Source organism: Schistocerca nitens, chromosome 2 (assembly GCF_023898315.1).
Source record: "Schistocerca nitens isolate TAMUIC-IGC-003100 chromosome 2, iqSchNite1.1, whole genome shotgun sequence".
Taxonomy (NCBI): Eukaryota; Metazoa; Arthropoda; class Insecta; order Orthoptera; family Acrididae; genus Schistocerca; species Schistocerca nitens.
This window is the reverse complement of record NC_064615.1, coordinates 864,339,941-864,363,275: the sequence shown is the minus strand read 5'-3', so window position 1 is coordinate 864,363,275 and position 23,335 is coordinate 864,339,941. Positions and strand designations below refer to the sequence as shown.

The following is a 23,335-nucleotide window of genomic DNA, read 5'->3' as shown; positions in this document are numbered from 1 at the left end:
CCAAGTATGACTGAGATTAATCTTTTCATTGACAACTTCAATTCTTCTTAAAGGCAAATGTTTGGGTTTAAGTTCCAATCTGACAAAGGCTTTCAACTAGTTACACAAATCAAAATTGCCTTCTGTTTTCAAACACTGTACTCTGAAATGTAATTCTTCCATCTTTTAACTAAACACTCACTGCACCCTGAAGATGAATTTTCCATTTCATTATTTCATTCATCCCGTAGCTGATGACAAATGTTCAGAGACAAAGAGTATCATCAGGAATACCACAAGAAAGTGTGGTAGGACCAGTCTTACTCTCTGTATACATAAATGATCTGACGGATAAGATGAGCATCAAGCTGCAGCTGTTTGCTGACGACACTGTGGTATACAGGAAAATGTTATCTTTGAGTATCTATAGGAGGATACAAGATGAGTTTGACAGACTTTCTAGTTGGCGTGGCAAATGGCAGCTTGCTCCAAATGTAAAAAAATGTAAGTTAATGCAATGAGTATGAAAACAATCCCATAACGTTCTAGTACAGCACCAGTAGCGAGTTGCTTGACACAATCACATTGATTAAACATCTCGGTATAACAATGAAAGTTGGTATGAAATGGAATGAGCACATAAAGATGATAGTAGGAAAGGCAAATGGTTGACTTAGCTTTTTTGGGAAAATTTTGGTGAAGTGTGGTTTATCTATAAAGGAGACTGCCTACAGAACCCTAATACAGCCCTTTCTCAAATGTTGCTCAGCTATTTGGGATGCCTGCCAGGTCAGATTAAAGGAAAACATCAAAGCAATTTATAGGCAGGCTGTCAGATTTGTTACTGGAAGGTTCCATCAACATACAAGTATTATGGATATGGTTCCCAAAATCAAACAGTAATCCCTGGAAGGAACACAACATTCTTTTTGGGAAAACCTATTGAAAAAAATTTAGAAGACTTGTATTTTAAGCTAACAGCAGAATGATTCTACTGCTACCAATTTACATTTTGTGTAAGGACCACGAAGATGAGACAAAAGAAATTAGGACTCATACGGAGGCATACAAGGTGCATTCCATAGGTAATGCGACCAAATTCATAAAAAATCATTTATTGAATTTATTCGTACAAATAATCAAAAATTTTCAAAATAGCACCCTCTTGCATCGATACATTACTGGAGGCAGTGTTTCCATGCCTGGAAGGCATCCTGGAATGCCTTTTCCAGAATGTCCTTTAAAGCTGATGTAACATGCGCCGGGATGCTTTCAATAGTGTCCCAGTGTTTTTCTTTCATGACTCCTTTTAACTAAGAAAACAAAAAAGAAGTCAGCGGGAGCCAGGTCAGGACTGTAGGGAGGCTGGGGAACCAATGAGGTCTGGGTCCTGGCCAGGAAGTCGTTGACAATGAAGCCACTGTGACTTGACACGTTGTCGTGGTGAACTTTCCACATGTCCTTGATGTCACTTTGGCAGCACAAGACCCTCCTTTTCAGTCTTTTGAGCACTTCCAAGTAAAAAGCTGAGTTCGCTGTAGTCCCAGTAGGTACGAATTTGTGGTGGAAAATGCCTCTGCTGTCAAAGAGGACAATGAGCATGGTTTTGATCCTGGACTTGCTCATGCATGCCTTCTTGGGATGGGGCAACGATGGGGTGTGCCACTCTGAACTCTGCCTTTTTGTCTCAGGGTCGTACTCAAAAATCCACGACTCATTACCAGTGATAACTGAGTTTAAAAAATGAGGATCATTTTCACACACTTCCAACATTTCTCGGCATAAAAGCACTCGCATGGGCTTGTGTTCGTCCGGTCAACACTTTTGGGACGAGTTTGGCACACACCTTTCTCATGTTCAAATCTTCAGTCACAATGTGGAAAACAGTTGTTTTTGACATGTTTAGAGGTCGTGCTATCAATTGAAGGCTCGGCCGTCTGTCAGAGTTAAAACAATCGCGCACACGCATCACATTTTCGTCGATTCATGCAGTTGATGGCCATCTACTGCGAGGTTTGTCGGTGATCTCCTCTCGACCCTCCATGAACGACTTGTGCCATCGGAAAACTTGTGATCTGGACAAGCAATCATTCCCAAAGGCATGCTCAAAAAATGATGGAAACGTTTCGGTGGTGGACTTCCCAAGTTTAACGCAAAATTTGATGGTGTACCGTTGCTCTACAGAATGATCCATTGTGCCATGTTACATAAACTCAAAACGGGGTTGACGGAAAAGCACGTCCTGACATTCTGGCAGCTCACAGCCGAATGAGACAAAGAGTGTTTTGAAGCTAACACCCCCCTTCACTTAGCCCAGCTGGTTACAACACGCTGTGGTGTACCGTTGCTTCAGGAAAAAAAATTGGTCGCATTACTTATGGAACGCACTCTGTATAGATGGTTGTTTTTTCTCATTCTATTTGTGAGTGGAACAGAAGAGGAAATGACTAGTAGTTGTACAAGACACCATATGGTGGCTTACACATTATGTATATGTCGATGCAGATTTGCTGCAAGGAGTCAAAAAATTCCTCTTCAATCATTCTTCTATTACATCTGATGGAGAGTATATTAACTTTATTTTTAATGGAATTCCATATTCAGATTTTTAAAATGCAGTCTTTGATCTGTCTGCCTTGTCATCTCATTTTCATTTCACCTTCTTAAATTCCTGTTTTCGCAGTTAATTATCAACTTACTTCCTGTTATGATTCACATGCTTCATTTCCTGTTTATATTTTTTATTATATACTCCAATATTATGAAAAGGAAAGTTGCTACGCAGCATATAGCAGAGATGCTGAGTCACAGATAGGCACTACGAAAAGACTGTCACTGCTTCACAACCTGTGCCATACTGATCCTTCCCACCAACACCAGCTTTTCTGAATGGCGCAGGTGAGAACTTCCCTGCAATACATCCTACGTTCTCGTAGCCCTCCTGGCCTCCGCCTTCGTTAGTCACTGTCCTCAAGCTTCCAGCCCCTTCCCTGTTCCCATTCCACCACTACAAAAACAGCCATCATTCCACCATCACACCCAGTCTTTTTACTTCTCTCCTTTTCCGCTATCTCCCCTTCTCAACTCTCCCCTGCCCATCGTCTAACATGCAGCACTTCCCTGTCTGCCACCCCCACCATACTATCCCTCCCCATCCCTGCCCCAGCCTCCTCCTCACCCCCACCCAGTCGCCACTCCCATCATGCACCGGTGCTGCTGCTCGCAGTGTGGTTTCAGTTGCCTGAGACTGGAGTCGTGTGTGTGTGTGTGTGTGTGTGTGTGTGTGTGTGTGTGTGTTTTAATTGTGACAATCTTTTTGTTGTGTCTATCTGCAACTCATATTGTTATATTCCATCCTGGATTTTCCATTGTTTGATTATTATATATTCCTTTATCTTTGCAATTCTACCTAGATAATTGTGCAATGCACCATTGTAAGTATCACTGAAAAACTCACTACTTGGTGTTAATATTAGCCCTTACATTATTGGACATATTTATCTCATCCTGATTTTTATATGAATAACCTCTCAGAATGTAAATTCCTTTAACTTTCTCACTGAAAAGATTAATATGTACCTGATCAGCATCCACAAATATAATCTTCTTTACATCCAGTGGGAAGAGTACATCAAGAAAGAGAATTTTATAGCCCCAAATGATGCGCTGTTTCTCCGTTTGTTGATGTAACCACCTTGGCCATTTGTATTGTACCAGTTCATATTCAAATCCATATTCACGTGCCATGTGAGGAAGGAAATCCTTAACAGAAAACCACCACTCTTTTTAGCAACATTACAAATACATAAATACTTTTTTAATACATGAATATCTGATAATGTGCTGTACTTAATTTACAACAGCAGGCAACAAAATTAGTACAATAGAAAAAAATTGTTAAAAAACACAAAATTTAAGTGTGAGTGTTTATGGTTACCAATTGTTAACACTATGCCATAGGGCGACACCACTGAGGTATCATGCGCGAAATAGCGGTCAACAGCCAATGACACCAGAGTGTTGTCGTGTGTCAAATAGCGATCAATGGCCTGCGACACTACAGTGGTGTCGTGTGCATAGTATCGCTCAGTGGCCAACAGCACTTCAGTATCTTTTGCATTCTGTTGGTATTTTGTTTAGGTAACAACAAGTTACAAACTTCAATAAGCTTTTTGTTTTTATAAGTATCTGTGCCCTTTCATCATGGCAGACAAAAGAGACAATACGATTATTTACAATGAATGCACGGACGTCTTCTCTGACGTTCCGGACGACTTGGCCGATTAGGTAGAAGACATTGGATATCAAAAGAATGGAAGTGAAGCGGAATTGTCAGAAGATAGTGAAACACATCCAAGAAGAATTAGGCAAACACTTTGGTTGCCACCTGATTCAGATGAATCAGACAAAGAAGACAGTGCACAGTGGTCAGACTGATTTACCAAGGACCAACAATAAATTTGAAGTATGTCCAGGTCCAAACATATTTCCCAAAGATACACAGAGTGTCAAGGATATCTTAGAATAATATGTTGGGAACAATCTATCTGAATATATTAGCAACTAAACCAACATGTACTACAGTCAAAATTGCAATAGAAGGAAATTGGATTTAAAAAATGCCGATTTTGTCGACGTTACTGGACCCGAACTTAGAAAATGGTTTGAGCTTGCTATACTTATGGGAGTTGTAAAAAAAAGCAAGGATCAATGATTATTGGTCATCGAATCCATTGATTGAAACACCAATATTTCACAAAACGATGTCCCGCAACCAATTCAGACAAATATTATCATTTTTACATTTTTCCGACAACAATAATAAACCAGATAATGCCGACCAGTTTTTCAAAGTGCAATTGATTACTTTCCCAAAAAGTTTAAAGAAACTTTTAATCCAAGTCAAAAAATCTCAACTGATGAAGGAACGATACAGTGGCACGGACAGTTAAAATTTAACGTTTACAATCCGTAGAAAATTATGAAATATGGTATACTCATTCGGATGCTGTGTGATTCAAGTATGGGATAAATTTCCTCATTCAAGATATATTCTGGCGCTGTATAGCCTTTAGAAAAAACAGTGATGGAAGTATTGGTACCTTCTTATGGAAAGCGGCATAACCTCTACATGGATAATTATTATAACACTGTAAAATTTGTAGAGAAGTTACTTGAAAAGAAAATTCGAGTTTGTGGAACGATATGGCAAAATAGAGGATTTCCAGAAAAATTAAAGCACACAAAAGTCAATATGATTGAAGCTTGTCGTCAACGGAAAGGTGAAGTACTCGCGCAGGTATGGAGAGCTTCGAAAACTAAAATGATACGAATGATCTCTACACTACATAATGCCACTTTGACTGATACTCAAAGAAAATGTAGATAAACCAATTACACAATTTAAAAAAACCTGAAAGTGTGTTAACTACAACAAATACATGAAAGAAGTGGACCGGGCAGACCAATATTTGAGTTGTTATTAGCCTACATACAGAAAAACTATAAAATGGTCAAAATAGGTTTGCATGTACCTCTGTAATTGCACATTATTTAATGCATTCCATACATGTCAATATTTCAATACAGAACCCAAGAGTCTCCGATTTCACAATTTTTTAGTGAAATTGTCCAATTCGTGGATAAAAGACAATGTACCTGCTTCTGAGCAAAACTTGAGAGGTTGCCACTACATCGTATGTGTCACCTGATCCAGTTGACAGACTTTCCAGTCACATTAAGCAACACCAATTAATACTTATTTCCGAAACAAATAAATGAAAATGAAGAAACTGCCAAGTATGTTCCAAAAACAGAAAAAAGAAGAACAACAAACTTAATGTGCAAGTCTTGTGCAGTTGCATTACGTCTTGGAGGCTATTGATGCATATCATATGAAAGAGAAACACTAAGTACCAAACATAATACAAATACATGAAACAAACAAATCTTTTATTTACGTATGTGTATCTTTGAAATTTCCTGAAAATAGGGGAACAGGGTTGAGAACTTATGAGAACTAATGATGAGATTAGTAAAACTTAACAATTTACAATCTCCTGATAATGTCAAGAACGGCCGGTGACAAGCCAAGTAATCAGAATCAGCTCCTCCGGCACCAAGCGAATCAATTTGTACGAGACGTACGGATGGCAAAGTGCAACACCACTGTGGTGTCACCAGATGGAAAAGTGTTAATTGAGAATGATGTAGTAATAGTGGAGAAAACATTGGTGATTCGGAGCTCCAGAACTATTTTCAGACTCTTAAGGAAAAGTCAAGAAGTAATTTGTTATTCCTAAATAAAATCCTGCACATACTTTGGCAACATTGAAAGTGATTAAAGATCATCAAATGATTTCTTGATAAATGTTCACCATTCACACAATATACTTGTAATGCATACATGCAACAACTCTGCAGTATATCAATGAGGTCACTGATGACCTATTTAAAATTAAGTGCTTGCAATGTGAGTCCACAGTCTCTAAAATTCTTTAAATTGTGTCATTTTATTGCTGTTACAAAATTTAATGTAATCTACTGAGGTTACCTCCACTTCTTGATGGTACCTCTAAACACAGGTTAATTTACTGACTTCTTGTAAGTATCACAAACCTCCTTAATTCAATGACATACTTGTACCTCAGAGAGCTGACATGTATGGAATGGTGCAGCCACCCAGAACAAAATAAGCCTCCATTCCTTCAAAGAAATAACAAACAAGGGACAATGCCATCCAGACAGGGAGGCAATGAAGCACTATTAACAACAATGAAGTGCAAGTGATGAGCAAAAGATGTACCGATGTGTTAACAGCCAGCAGCAGTCATAATATGTAGTTTCGCGATAGGCACAATGGACAAAGTTAACACTTTGCTAGCTACGTGGCTACTAGTAGGAAGGAAATATCTATAAAATATAAAAAAGTAATAATGATTTTCCAGCCTGTCAGTTTGCTTTGTGGAATGGAATGTTCTGTTTAGCATTAGTGTAGGCAAAACAGAATAAAGATATTTTTACAACTACTAATTTTTCATTCAGCACCTTTTTTTTGTGCTTCTAATACAGCCAGCAACAACAAAGAATTGAGAAATTTTTACCAGTTTCATTACGTATCAATATGTTTGAGATTTTAAATGCTGGTATATTTCACCATTAGCTTTACAGAGTACCTTTTTTTTTTGACAAACTATCTTTATTTTAATGAATTTTTTCAACAATAACAAAATTTCAGTCTACTTGATACACTTTAAAAAAATAACCACTACACTAAGAGGTCCTTATCCATTTCAAAATACATATGTAACAGAATAACAAACCATTTGTTACCTTAAATGTTGGCGAGAGATAATTTTTCAGAAACCAGAATTTGACTGGTGTTTTCGTATGCTTCAGGACACTTAGCATCATAATGCGTAAGAAACGTTCATATAAGTGTCCTGATGCCAAAGAAAAAATATTCAATTTATCTTCTACCTCATCATCAGACTTCGATCCAAATGTGCTGTAAAGGTGAAATCTCCATAAGTAATTTGCAATAATAGTAACAACAACAACAAAAATAATAATAATGGTAAGTTATACAACCTTGTTATTGAATTCCATATTCCCGAATTCTGATCGTCTTCAGCGAGCAAGTCCATGTGCTGTTTTCCTGGTTTCTTCGAAACTTTTAATTTGATGACATGACTACGGAATGAGCTAATTAAGACTTTTATGTCCTCAGAATCAGCAGGAGTATCTGTTCCCTCATGACTACAAGGCAATAAAAACATTAACATAGTTAAAAATATAATTGTATTCAAAATACAATAAAGTAGCCACTGAATCTCACAATTAAAATAAAGTGTTATGAAGCTGAAGCTGCGAGTTCATAATCTGAATTGTTATATATACTATGGCTGTATCACGAGATGTGTGCTGATCAGAGGGATGAAGGGCTTAGTAAGAAGTGCAATGTGTGCATGCACAACACAAGCAGTTATGTCCCAGTGACATACATCAGTCGGCAGTGTTGGTAGTTCAAGCTGTAATGTTGGAGCTACCTGACATGCCTACAAGTTGTAGAGACTTGTTCTGGTGCATGGATGGTATCAGTTTAATTATACACATCTACTATGAGGTGACTGGTTACCATAGGTCATTCAAAGTTTGCATTGGACCCTTGGCTTTTCATACAACATTCGCAGTACAATAAACTGAGAAAGAACCCAAATATTTGGTAAATTTTTAATTCTGCTGAAAAAGATACTAATATTAAAGTTTCTAGATGATGTAATGACAATTCTGCACGTTTCTCACCACATCATGGTGTACCACTTACATATATGAGTAGAAGCTAAGTACAAGTGCCAAGAGTAAAACAGCTTCCCCACATGTTTCTACTCATTTTGCCTTTTAAACTGATTCATTATAAGAATCTCTCTGTTGATGTCCACAGTTTTTTCATATGAGAATAAATTAACAGATTACAACAGGATTTCAATTACACATGTCAATGTCAAAGACAATGTTTGCTCCTCTGGGCAAGATGTCCCTCGGAATGGCATAAGTGTTATCAATACAACTGCTCATTCTACTACTGTATTTATATCAGTACTGAATAACAGACCAAAGAATATTACAAAACTGGAGCTATAACTTTCTTGATAGGGAGTTCAAACCTACCTATCTTGATAAGATTTCAAAGTGGTGCGGAGATTGACAACTTGCTTTAAATGTTCAGAAATATAAAATTTTGCGCTTCACAAAGAGAAAATGTAGTATCCTATGACGATAACATCAATGAGACACTGCTCAAATCAGCCAACTCATACAAATACCTGGATGTGACAGTTTACAAGGATATGAAATGGTGTGATCACATAGGTTCAATTGTGGGTAAAGCAGGTGGTGGACTTCAGTTTGGTAGAATACTGGGGAAGTGCAACCAATCTACAAAGGAGATTGCTTACAAATCACTCATGCGGCCAGTTCCAGAAAACTGTTCAAGTGTGTGGGATCCATACCAGATAGGACTAGCATAGGATAATGAATTTGCAGAGAGAAGGGCAGCACGAATTGTCACAGGTTTGTTCAAACCATGAGAGAGTGTCACAGAGATACTAAAGGAACTGAACTGGAAGACTCTTTAAGATAGTTTATGTCTATCCCAACAAAGTCTATTAACAAAGTTTCAAAACTGGCTTTAAATGATGATTCTAGTTATATACATCCCCCTACATATCACTCAAATAGGGATCATGAAGATAAGATTAGAATAGTTACTGCATGCACACAGGCATCCAAACAATAATTCTTCCCACACTCCATATGTAAATGGAACAGGAAGAAACACTTATAACTGGTGCAATGTGATGTACCCTCTGCCATGCACCTCACAGGGGTTTGCAGAGTGTAGCTGTAGGTAATTTCTTAATGTGTAAGCATGCCATGTGCCTACCTTAAGTACTATGCTGAAGAATATCACTAGAAGGTGAGGAAGTGGCAAATGCTTTCATTCAGTTGTACATTGCAGACTGATTTGTGCTTTCATCATTGGAACACAACACATTTAACGTGAACTGTATGCTGCTACATCTCTCCATTACATGTGAATTCTACTGATAAAAATGGTTTCCACCACCAAAAGTCAAACTATCTCAATCCTGATTAAGTCTTACTGAATCACTGAGCCTCCATTGCCCTGGTCAAAGGCCCTGGGATTTCAAGTATGAGATTCAAACTGTATCTTCCTACATTTAAAAAGTAATGTTTCTTTGTAAGTATAAGAAAACAAGACTACAACTACTAATAACTCATTACATTACAGAAATTAACGTACCTTACTATGTCGAATATATCTGATGAGCGACCTTGACGGAGTCTCAGAATCCAAGCTCCAGGGTTAGCTTTCAGTTGAAAATAGCCCAAGTTAGCCATAACTATTGTATCCACAGCTACAGGTTGTGTCTCTGTGCCCAACGTAATCTGCAGACCCCTTGGTGGGTTCCCCAAAACAGCATCAAAACAATGACCCTCCAGTAGCAGATATTCCAGTTCAAATTCACTGCAATGTAAACATCCAGTCACATAATAAGCTACCACAAATTACTAACTTCTAAAATAAGACAACATATTGTAAAACAATTTTTGTAACCACTAAAATAGTTGATCTTGAGATCTATTTTGCAGACAAGAGAAAGACAGTGTACATATTGAGTAATAACACATTAACAGGAACTTTTCTGGCCATTTGGCACATAACATCATTCATGTGTTAACTTCTAATTTAACTTATCTGTTATTATTTACATTAATTCTGAAAGAGATTTTATTTACCTGTGCACACCACTTCCAACATCATCCAGACGAATATTATCAAGATCATATGGACTGCGCACCACCTCAACCAACCAGTTTTCTGGTACGTGCATGTTCTGAGTTAGAAGAACACTAGTTGGCATGTTGTTGAAACGAGCTATCGGGCCAGCAGACATCTGACCATCTGGACCAAACTGAATTTCTGGTTCCAACACAAATCGATAAAAACTGAAAAAAAAGAAAAGAAATCACAGTAACACACATCTGCTGATTCTGAAATATTTGACTGTCAAATATTTCAGGTATAAAGGAAACCACTAACTGAATAGCAGAAGCTTTGAGTCATCAACACACACACAAATGAAGGAAGGTCGCAAGCTTTCAGATACAGACATGAAAATTTGCGTGTGCACACCCACCCACAAATGCACCCTCAAACCTATGCAATTACATTGTGCGAGATGAACACACAGTGCCGGGATTTCAGTTTGGCAGATGGATTGGAATGAGGGGTTGTGTCAGGTGGGGTAGGTAGACGGAGAAACAGGCAAGAAGTGCGATGAGGGGTTGGGGAGGGGTAGCTAGTGGTTCACAGGGAGACAGCCGGTGTGCATAATACAAATGTGGGGAGAGAGGCAGCAGACCCACAGGTTAGGAGTGTAACACAGAGGCACCGGAGCCAGTGAGTTTGTGTATTGCTCAATGAGTATGACATGGAGGTGTGGATCGGGAGGTGGTGACAAGAGAGAGAGAGGAAGAGGAGACTGTTGGGTACAGGGTGTTGATGAAGTGGGTTAACAGATATTAGGATCAGGAGGTTTGTGGAAACAAAGGATGTGGTGTAAGGATAACTCCCATCCCACTTTTACTTCTTTCTCCGTCTAGCTACATCATCTGACAACCCCAGTATTGTGTGTTCAGCCAGCACAATATGGTTGGGAGGGGGGGAGGTGAGGGTGGTGGGAGGGGGAACATGTGCATTTCCAAACATCCAACAACATTTATGCTACTACAATGAAAATACATATATGCTCTTCTAATGCAATATCTTACTATATAACTTGTCTGAAGTAAAAACATTTGCAATCGCCCTACCTATATGTCTCCGCAGTATCCTTTCTTTCAGGAGTGCTAGTTCTGCAAGGTTCGCAGGAGAGCTTCTGTAAAATTTGGAAGGTAGGAGACGAGATACTGGCAGAAGTAAAGCTGTGAGTACCGGGCGTGAGTCGTGCTTCGGTAGCTCAGATGGTAGAGCACTTGCCCGTGAAAGGCAAAGGTCCCGAGTTCGAGTCTCGGCCGGGCACACAGTTTTAATCTGCCAGGAAGTTTCATATCAGCGCACACTCTGCTGCAGAGTGAAAATCTCATTCTTGTCTGAAGTAGTTTAAAGTAAAATCTAAATGAGAATAGTCAGACACCACTCCCATTTTTAAGTACAGCATTTTATCGATAGACTTCTAAATTTCACACTGTTATTCACTTTAAGAATAATACACAATGAAATACTTCACCATTACAATGCAGTTTTAATTATGCTGTTGTGCCACCTTTCTCAGTAACACCGATTTTAAATCAAATTTCAAACAAAATGGAGAAACAAAGACTGCTACAATTTTCCTTTAAAAGTTGGCACATAATTTTTTGATTACTGTAAAGTTTAGCTGTGTCTGCTGCAATTTTAATGGAACATATTAGGATTCTTTCTTTTTTTCTGAATCCAGCTATGCCAGTTGCAAGTCTGAAACCTTATTTCGCAACTGATGGGGAAGGAGGAGTGGGAGGAAGATAAACCTCTTCTTAAGGCACCTGCAGCAGAGAAGGTGGACTTTGGTAAGGCATCAGTGGTGGAGCGGGCAAACCTGTACTCTGTACTCCAGAGAAGCACCTACAAAAAGCGTCTTACTCCACATAGCGAGTGGCCTAATTTAAACCTGGCGTAAGCTATACAATGCTTGGTGACAGGTCGGTTGAGCAATTATTGTCACAACTCATGGGTCACTCGCCCAAGTTACATTACTGGAAAATATCAGGTCATCCCCCAGAAGCAATGTGCAATGGTCTCACCTGGTCAACATGAGATCATCCGCAAATGAAGTTGGCTAAAGGACTGAACCCAAAATAAATTATTACATATTTGTGCTTGGAACATTGGAACTTTGTCAGTCCACATTCGTGAGCTGGCAGAAATCCTAACATCTCATGTCGCTGTAGCCTGCCTACAAGAGAGACAATGAAAAGGACAGAAATGCAGATATGATGGGGAAGGGTATAAATTGATCAATCATGGAACAACTAAAACCCTAGGAGTTGCTGTTGCAGTGAATGAAAAACTCCACAGCAAAATATCAGTTGGACATACATACTCTGTCTCACATTTGCAGTCACTGACCCCCCAACTAGTCGAAGAAGACCTGTTTACACTCCCATTGATTCTGGTTATACTGATTGCACTTTGCCACTGTTTAATAATTGCGTACTAGTGTAGCTTAAGCTGAGCTTGATGCGATGCTGCGAGGTACACGCAGAATTGACAGACAGACATAGTTGTGGACACACGAAGCAGTAGGAAAAGTCCACACAAAAAAGCAACTTTCAAACAGTTACAAATTTCCCAGAGTGAGAAGAATCTTCATAATTATCACCAAGGAGGAGACAAAACTAGTCATTGCAGAGGCCGAAGCAAATCACCACCAACATTTATACAACCGACTAACAAGGAGACAAAATCATCTACTGACTAGCCTGAGCACTATGTAGAGCAGGTCTGGATGTAGAACACTACAGGTGTGAAGAAAGATAAAAATAGTCAGCTGTTCCATGACATCAAGAGGATTCTGGGATGTTGGTGAGGGTATTTCAGTGAGATATCTAATACTGAACTTCCTCACCCACCAATACCAAAAGGGAATGTCACAACTGGGTCAGTTCCATGTATTATGGCAGAAGTGGTCAAAGCTGTTATTTGAAACATGAAGAATGGAAAGGCTCCAGGGCCAGACAACCTTCTTGCAGACATGGAGAACTAAGAGACCTAGCAACAAAGTGATCCCCTAGGTGGCAGAATTCAACTCTAATCAGTTACTGCAGCTACATACCACAGATCGGTCATCTAGCACCAAGCATCTGTTTCTAAGGGCAAGAGTGACCCTGCTGAATGTTATGAACTACCATCCAATCCAGCTCCTCTCACACCCTTTAAATATATTCGAGTGTATCCTTGACAACAGGCTGTGGACCATAATCAGATCTCAGTAAACCAATATAGGTTTGTAAAGGAATGTGGCATGAAAAACGCAATTTTTGCTGCATTTCAGCTAAAAGAGAAATCCTGCGAGAAAAGGCGGTCACCACATTTTGTCAATTTGACCTTGACACAGTGTTCGTTTGAGAAGTACTGCAGATGACTTGATATGCTCTTCATAATCACCAAGTTTCAAAAACTAACATAAACTGGATAACAATGCTGTAGAATAGCACCACGAGCCAGCTGCACTGCGCTACACGCCTAGCAGCTTTCATATGGCAGTTGGTGTTCATCACAGCTCAATGAACTCCGTCTCCGTTGCTCTATTACTGTAATGGGTACCACAATGTGCTGATGATACAATGCTTGTGGCACATACCTGGAAGGAACTTTAAACTCAAGTCAACACATGGTATGAGTGTCTGCAAAGATTTGGCCTCCGTTTGAACACCCACAAGACTGAGTACCACAAAATGATTCCATCTCCTGGAATTATACATTATTAAAACAGCTCCTGTCACCAAGGTGGATACACTTTGATACCTAGGTTCCCAACTACAGAGTGACAGCTATGTCAATGAGGACGTGTGAGAAAGAATCAAAGCTACATGGATGCGATTCAGAGATGTCACTGATGTTCTTGGGATAAGTAGAAGCCTATCTACTTAAAATTAAAGATATATCACACAATGGTGAGGCCAGTTGTTTTATATAGTAGTGAGTTTTGGCCCATACCTAGAAGTGCTGTGTACTCATTACACCTTGCCAAAATATGGATACTGAGAAGACCATTAGGCATTTCTCTGCCTGACCATATAAACAATTAGTCAATAAAGGCCTTCCCCTTGATGGGTGGAGTATTATCAAAAGAAAACACAGTTCCATACTAGCAAATGATGCAACATGAACAAAACTGAATTCATGGGAAAACATTAAATATGGTGTGAAGAAGCTTCAGTGCTTCGCCCACTCTTGTTCTGGGTCTCCATGAATCGTTTATCTGGGGCATTAAATAATTCTCCAAAAAAACTGATGTTTACTGATGACACATGTATATTGATAAAAGAGCCAAACACATGCACCAGGTATAGATAAGTAATAGTGGAAAATGGTTACAAGTGGTTCACAGCCAGCAGCTTAAACCTCAGTCTTATAAAAACTCATTGTGTCATTGCACATAAATCAATAATTGGACAGATAAAATGATCTACTCACCAGGCGGCGACAGGAGAAAAACACACACAAATAAATTTAACTTGTGCAAGCTTTGGGAGCCAGAGGCTCCTTCTTCTGGCAGAAGAGTTGAAGTGGAAGGAGGAGGGGTAAAAAACCTGATAGCTGAAAGGTGGAAGACAGGGTAATATGCAAGACACAGATTACTGTTAAAACATTGTGCACAACTTTTAAGAGTGAAAAGTTAAGTGCACTGTATGTAACAGAGGTGGGAGGGGGGACAGTGAAAAATAGACAGGTCAGAAAATGAGAGATGTAGAAAACTAAAATGGAGTGAAGAAGTTACTGGGAAGAAACACCGAGATGGAAGGAATTAACATAAATTAAGGCCAACTGGGTGGTGAGAACCAAGCACTTTTTTTTATGGTTTTAGGATGCAAAACTGCTACAGTCATTAGCGCCTGGTCTGTGACTTAGGAAAAGCTAAAAAAATGAAACTGGAAACCAGCAGCAATGGGAGCAAAGCTCAAAAAAGTGGGGAAACCAAAAACAGAAGGAAAGCTTAAAAAACCACTATAGAAGAGGGGTTCAAGTGCATGTTGTTGAGCTAGTTCCCACACACTGAGTTCTGAGAAATTGGCATCTGGGGAAAGAATCCAAATGGCATGTGTGATAGAAACAGGCACTGAGGTCACAACTGTCACGTTGTAGAGCATGCTCTGCAACAGGATATTGAGTGTTGCCAGAATACACCCTCTGCCTATGCCCATCGTTGTGCTCCCAGCAGACAAAGAATCTACCGCTGTGGTACTTGACTGAAAGGAGTACAAGTATGTTAGTGAAGGTCTATGCCAGTTGTATGACAACTCTACATACAGCATCTGCCATCAAGATCCCATCCCTGTGATTCAAACTGACCTACAGTCCCTCCTAAAAACCTCAGGCCCCTCAAGAGGACCAACACCTCAATCCATAGAACTTCTCACCCCAACCAAACCATGCACCTCCAGCTTTTACCTTCTTCCTAAGATCCACTGAACCAACCAACCTGGGCGTTCTATAGTTGCTGGCTTCAAAGCACCCATCGAACATACATCTGCCTTAGTTGATCAACACCTGCAACCCATAGTACAAAGACTTCCATCCTACATCAAAGATACCAACCATTTCCAAGATCATCTGAAATCCGTGCCCTTCCCTCTCCTACCACACACCTTGCTTGTCACTGTTGATGCCATTTTCTTCCATACCAACATCCCCCATGTACACTGTGTCTGCTGCTGAACATTTCCTCAGTCAGCATCCAACTGATTCCAAACCTATGACATCCTTCCCACTCACTCAATAAACTTTATACTTCCCAACAATTACTTCACCTTTGAGGGGGACACCTACAAACTGATCAGGGGTACGGCCATAAGAACCAGGATGGCTCCTTCCTGTGACAATCTTTTCATGGGTCACTTGGAGAGGGCTTTGTTGGGATCCATAACCCTTCAGTCCTTGGTTTGGTTTAGAAACACTGATGACATCTTTGCCATATGGGCTCTTGGCGAGACTGACCTGTTATAATTCCTGGAATCTCTAAATACCTTCTTCCAATTAACTTTCACATGATGCTATTCAGAATCTCATGCCACTTTCCATCATGTTGACCTCATCCTCACTGAAGGCCAGCTACGCACCTCTGTCCATATTAAACCTACTGACAAACAACAGTACTTACATTTTGACAGTTGCCATCCTCTCCATATCAAACATTCCCTCCCAAACAGCCTTGGCATTTGAGGCAAACATTTTTGTTCAGATGCAGACTCTTTGCATCAATACATTCTCACCGAAGCCTTCACTGGACATAAGTACCCCTTTTGCCAAGTTCAAAAGTAGATTTTCCGGGCCATCACATGCAATTCTAGTACTGCTGCTCTGTCCAGAAAACAACTTTGGAGCACACCACTTGTCACTCTGTATTATCCTGGTCTTGAATGTATTGATCAGCTACTTTGACAAGGCCATGGCTTTCTAAAAGCATGCCCTGAAATGAGATCCATTCTGTTTCAGATTTTGCCCACCACACCTAGAATAGCTTTTCGTCTTCCTCGCAATCTCTGCATATCTTTGTCAGACCCCATGCTGCTCCTTCATCCATATCCTTACTCTATGGCTCCTACCCTTGTGACTGTCCCCACTGCAAGACTTGCCCTATCCAACCTCCTACCACTACCCACACCAGCCCTGTAACTTGTAAAACACATACTATCAAAGGGAGAGCCACCTGTGAAGTGACACTTGTCATATACCAGCTGTTAGGTAAACACTGCACAGCCTTTTACATCGGTTTGACTACCACTCAGTTGTCAATTCCGATGGATCAGCATAGGCAGAGTGTGTATACCGGCAACACACAATATCCTGTTGCAGAGCATGCTCTACAATATGACAGTCTGACCTCAGTGCCTGTTTCACCACATGCGCCATCTGGATTCTTCCCCCAGACATCAGTTTCTCCAGCTTCTAAGAACTCCACAGGTAGGAACTAGCATTAAAACACATCCTTGGTTCTCACCACCCACCTGGACTTAATTTACATTAATTACTTCCATCTTAGCATTTTTTCAAAGTGACCACCCCTTTCTTCACTCCATTTGTTTTCTACATCATTCATTCTCTGACCTCTCTCTTTTTCGCCAACCTCCCTCCCATCTCTGTTACATACAACGCACTAGCTTTTCACTCTTATTAGCTCATGCACAATGTTTCAGCAGTACTCTCTGTCTTGCATGATACTCTGTCTCCCACCTTTAAGCTCTCAGATTTTCAAATCTAATCCCATATGGTCTCCAACAATCAGTCTTTCCTTCTCATCCCATCTCTGACCTAGGATTCTGGATGACTTTTCCGAACTGTACCCCTTTTTCTCAATCTCTCCAGTCCTTTTCCTTCAACCACTCTTTCTTCCCCTTGCATTAGTTGAATTTGTGTGCGTGCGTGCGCGCACGCTTCCTCTAGCCACTGATTGGTAGTAGATTGTTTTATCTATCCAATTACATTACATTGTCAAAAACTGATTATTCTGACCCACAATAGCTGAATTTGTATCCTTTATCTGTATTACTGCAGTTGAGTTGAGTTGTTGGACCTTTTTCAAACAAAAACGAAACTACAAGAAATAGAGATTAAGGAGCATATACAAGTGAGAAGTTCCTGGGCTTCCATGTCAATAATAAACTGAAGTGTTGCAACCATGTGGATAATGTTCCCAAAAAGTTTCATCCTGCCCACTTTGCACTTGGCAAACTCACTCAGTTGTATCAACCTGCAGACAGGATCGCTAGCATACTTTCACCCAATATTGTCCTATCTTGTAACATTCTAGAGCATTGCACTTACAGTGAAAAGTATTTACTCTACAGAATCATGTAATAAGAACATAGTGGAAAGTTGACAACCAAACTTCTTGCTTCACAGCCTATTTAGGGGCCTTAGGTTTTGTTTTGTTTTGTTGTAGGGCAGAAAAACAACTACAGACATACACACCCATGTAAAAATGATAGAACACGAAGACAAAAAAGGGGTTAAAAATGACGACATGTTAAGTCCAATCAAAGGAAGGAAAGACAGATAAAGACGAGGACTTGGAGAAAAGTCCATAAAATACACCAGAGAGACAATGAGGTCTTTTGTCACATTGCTACAATGGATAAAAAGTAAACGTGGTGGATTGTATTGAGATGGCATAATATGGACAGACGTGCAGATCCATAAATGAAACACTCATAGTCTAGTTTTGAATGGACAAAGGACCGTTACAAACGGAGGAGAGTGATCCGGTCAGTTCCTCAGGAAGTACCGCCGAGGACATGTAGGACACTGAGGAATCACTTATGGTGGGCGGACAAATATGACATGCAGGAGGACCAAGAAAGTTTTCAATCGAGCATGAGCCCCAGGAATTTCATAGTTTCAAAGAGGGGAAGAGCAACAGGCCCAAGATGTAAAGATGGTGGAAGAAACCAATTGTGCTGCCAGAAATTCTTAAAAACAGTTTTTGTCAGTGGATAAGTGAAAGCCATTGTCGATGTTCCACAAGTAAAGATGATCGAGACATTGCTGAAGACACTGCTCAAGGAGTCAAGTCCATGGAGAACTGCAATAGATGGTAAAATCGTCAACAAAAAGGGAGCCGGATATGCCCGGCGGGACACAGGCCTTAACAGGGTTCATGGTGATAGCAAAGACGATGACACTCAGGATGGAACCCTAAGGCACATTGTTCGTCTAAATAAAGTTGTGTGACAAACCAGAACCCACAAGTACCTTGAAAACTTGGCCTTTTAAAAATTCCTGAAGAAAATGGGGTAGGCGGCAATGAAAGCCCCACATGTAGAGAGAATGGAGGATACCAGTTCTCCAGCAAGTGTCGTCAGTTCTCTCCAAATAAAAAAACATGGCCACAGACTGGTATTTCCACAGAAAACCATTCATGACAATGGTTGACAAAGTGATGAGATGATCAACTGCATAAAGGTGTGCTCAAAATCCACACTGTGCAGTGGCTAGTAAATTGCGAGACTCAAGCCGCCATACCAGACGGGCATGAATTGTACATTCCATCACCTTGCAAACACAGATGGGGAGAGAAATGGGGTGGTAACTAGAAGGAAGGTGTTAGTCCTTACCGGGGTTAGTTATGGATATGACAGTGGCTTCACACCCGTGTCTGGGAAACATGCCCTCTGCCCAAATGTAATTGTATGTATGAAGGAGAAAGTGCTTGCCCGCAAGAGAAAGGTTCTGCAAAATCTGAATGTGAACACTGTCCGGCCGTGGAGGATCGGGATGAAGTGAGAGCACAATCCAGTTCCCTCGAAGTAAAGGCGGCACGGTTGCACTCAATTCTGAGAAGAGACGGGTATCACCCGAGTCTCCTCCACTCGTTTCTGATGGAGGAAGCAGAGTCATAGTGGGAGCAGCTCAAAATCTCTGCAAAATGGTGGCCCAAGGTATTGGAGATAGCAACAGGGTCCACTATGACATCATCCGCTATGGCCAGGCAAGAAATTGGAGAATGGATCTTGGCCCCAGGGAGCCACCAGACTTTGGCCCACACGACAGAAGAGGGAGTGGAACAGTTAAAAAAAGTAATTCATGAAATCCAGCTAGCTTTTCTGTTATCCTGAAGAATGCCACGGCACTGTGCATGCAACTGTTCATAATGAATGCAGTTCACCATCTTAGGTTGACTTAAAAATGCGGAGAGCACATCTCCATGTGCGAATTGCGTTGTGGCACACCTCAGTCCACCAAGGGACCGGGATGGCTGAGGAATGGAATGGAATGTTCTGTGGCAGTAAGGATAACATTTGTAATACATTCTACCTGTTCATCACAACTGGGGAAATGTTGTTCGTCAAAGCTTGCCAAGGAGGAGTAAAGCCACCAGTCAGCCTTAGAAAGCTGCCATTTGGGTGTGCACATGGGTGGGGTAGAATTCAGCAAATGGATATCACAAGGGAAACGGTCACTTGAGTATGTGCCAGGGAGAATGAACCCCTCAAGATGACTGGCAAGCTGGGTAGTGCAGAAGGAAAGGCCCAAATGGGAATCGGTGTGCGTGGAGAATGAAAGGAACGTGGGTGCTCCCGTGTTAGGACAAGATCTGTCAAGAGACCACCTCTCGGACAGGTTCTGGGAGAACACCAAAGAAGACATGTGCATTAACGTTGCAGAGCAGCTGAAAGGGATGAGGGAGTTGCCCGTAAGCTCGAGAAAGTCAGCCCTGGTGACACCGAATGAAGGGGGTATGTAAATGGTACAAAGGAAAAAAGTGAAGTGAGGAAGGAAAATGTGGACTGCAACAGCTTAAAGCCCGGTAGTCAGGGAGATGGTTTGACTATGAACATCATCCCGGATCAGCAGCATGACTCCCACACACATTGGAATGGCGTCCACATGTGGAAGGGACATGCAGACCAGAAAGAAATGCGAAAGTTCTAAGCAGTCAAGAGGATGCAATTTTGTATCCTGGAGGCTGAGAGCAAGCAGATGCTGCAATTTCAAGAGGATTCAGAATTCCTCTTTGTTGGAACTAAGGCTGAAAGTTCCATTGGAGGAGAGTCATGACCAGGAAAGAGGAGGAGGGAAAATATGGAGACGTGTCACCTCACCTCAGCGGCTGCCAAGAGTCAGCCTTCAAAGACTCACTGTTACAGGGCACAGAGGCTGAAGGATCCTCCTCCATGAGATCCACAGAGGTGTCAGCATTCTCCTCTGTCTGTCTGTCTTTCTTTCTGCCTGCCTGCGGAGTCCAGAGCAGAAAAACAGGTGGCGGTGCACACCAGAGACACGGAGATCAGCCGGGTGAGGGCATCACCTGATGTTACCATCGAAGAGGCCCTCCGAGTTGGCAGAGGAGAAAACTGTTTGCCTTTTTTCGATTTCTTGAAGCCTTTTCAGTTGGCAGAGGAAGACTCAGATGTTGTTTGGCTGGTGGGACGCAAAAAGTCTTACAGGAGTATTCCTTCTGTCCTTCCCAGCCAACCCATTGTGTAGCAGGTGACTTTGCCCTGTGAGGTGAAAGTTTAGTGGCTTGTTGCACAGCTAGAGGAGGATACAGGGATGCTACCATGACACTGGGTGATTTTACAACCACTGTGCTGAATTTGAGGTCACATGTCTGCATACCTAGTCCTTCGTGGAGTGAGATGTAGCACGAACAATACTGTAAGTGCAGGATGGTAGAATGCAGGGTTTCCGACTAGCCAACAACTTGCGAGTGACAGGATAAGGCACTTTCTCCTTCACCTGGATCTCCTGGATGGCCTGCTCATCAAGATACTTGGGACAACCACAGTAGGAGGCTACATGGTTGCCACTGCAATTGATACAGTGGGGAGAAGGAGGTGGAACATCACCCCGTGAGCATCCCTACCACAGATTATACATTTGGCCAAGAGTCGACAAGGCATTCAAGTGTATTTGTAATGATGATACTGGTAGCAGCGCACTGGGTTCAGATTGTACAGTTGGACTGTGATAACTTTACAGTCTGCTTCGATATTTGATGGAAGCACCACCCAATCAAAAGTGAGAAAAAGAGTGCGTGTGGGCACTAAGGATGCATTTACCTTTTTCATCATTCAATGGACTCAATGACACACTGATCAGAGAGGCACGTTTGAATTTCTGCCTCGGTCAGACCACCGAGTGGCCTAGCGTAAATAACACCACAGGAAGAATTCAGCATTTGATGAGCCTTGACACAAACAGGATAGCCATGGAGGAGTGAAGCTGCGAGCAGTTGTTGTGCTTGAGAATCAGGAGTGTCTCCAAAAGCAAAGTGCCATAGCGTAAACAAGTGCAGGATTTCACAGGGCCGGCAATTGCAGGACTGGTAACCTTTCTGAATAATAAACAGATTTACTGTAGCAAAGAACTGACCATCTTCAGTACGTGAAACCATTAGGAACCATGGTACAGCTGGGAGGGTCTTTGAATCGTGAGCCTCATTCCATTTATTTTTAGTATATGTTGGCTGAAGATGATGATTAGCTCATTGCGAGAAAATCCCCCCACAATTGCCAATAGCGCACTCCTTCCAACTGGGGGCACCCCCTTAGAGGAGCAATTTGGGAAGTTAGCAGCTCAGGTAATCACCCCTCCCTGGGCCTGACCTGTACCAGAGTGTGCGTCCAAACCCTACCTGTCAACCCGGGACTGGGAATTATGTATTACCCAGTCACCTGTTACGTGTCAGATGCATGGACCAACTCTCGGGAGCACACTGGGAGGAAGAAGAGAAAGAGAAACCTCAAATGTCAAAGCGGAGGAAGGATAGGAGAAGGAGAACAAAGAAAGAAGAAAAGAATGGAAAACAGTGAGAGACTGTTCTAACGTTGGCTACGGAAAATTCAGAACATTCCCAAAAACATCCCAGACATGTCTCCCATGGGAGGGCAAAAAGAATAGCAAGAGGACAGACATACAGCATGGAAGGTAAAAGATGATGCAAAGGCTGGGGCCCTGTGATAGCCAACCACGAACCCACCAAAGAGCGGCGAGACCCTAGGGGAGGGACCTTAGGTGCCAGTACACAGACACTCATCACCATACTTGTGGTTAATGACTGAATTTAGGATTAACTCTGCAATTCACAACCAAAATACTAGAACTATATATAATTTTCATGTAGACTGTGCATCACTTTCCGCGATTCAAAATTGACTTTTACATTCCAGTGCCAAGGACTGTCAAAAATTGCTGGTGGGTAGCAGGTATGAAATTAGAAAACCCCTAATCTTCAAAAACAAAGTAAAAGAATTTCTCATTAGCCACTCCTACAATTTACCAGAATATTTCGACTGAGAGAAATTCCAATATTTGTATTAGATAAAAAATCTACTCACCAAGCAGTAGCAAGAGAACACACATACAAAAAGGTTTAAATTTTACAAGCTTCCATAGACAGTGGCTCTTTCTTCTGGAGGAAGAGTTGAATGGGAAGGAAAAGGGGTGAAGGAAAAGAACTGGAGGCGTTTAGGAAAAGGGGTACAGTTCAGAAAAGTCACCCAGAAGGAAGAAAGACTGCCTTTCCTTCTCATCCTATCCAGTAAGTCTCCTCTGACTCATGGTTCT

The 23,335-nt window shown here is 41.2% G+C and overlaps 1 protein-coding gene across 2 annotated transcripts in view; it reads right to left on the bottom strand.

Moving 5' to 3' along the window:
* The window catches only part of LOC126237139 (UDP-glucose:glycoprotein glucosyltransferase), a 128,530-nt gene that overhangs the window by 9,574 nt on the left and 95,621 nt on the right, over positions 1–23,335 (bottom strand). For both annotated transcript variants that reach the window (XM_049946967.1, XM_049946968.1), the window contains exons 17-21: positions 10,303–10,512; positions 9,806–10,030; positions 7,570–7,737; positions 7,312–7,486; positions 3,559–3,741 (exon numbers count right to left, since the gene is read on the bottom strand). In XM_049946967.1, the coding sequence (XP_049802924.1) occupies positions 3,559–3,741; positions 7,312–7,486; positions 7,570–7,737; positions 9,806–10,030; positions 10,303–10,512 (961 nt within the window). The remainder of the gene's footprint in view (positions 1–3,558; positions 3,742–7,311; positions 7,487–7,569; positions 7,738–9,805; positions 10,031–10,302; positions 10,513–23,335) is intronic.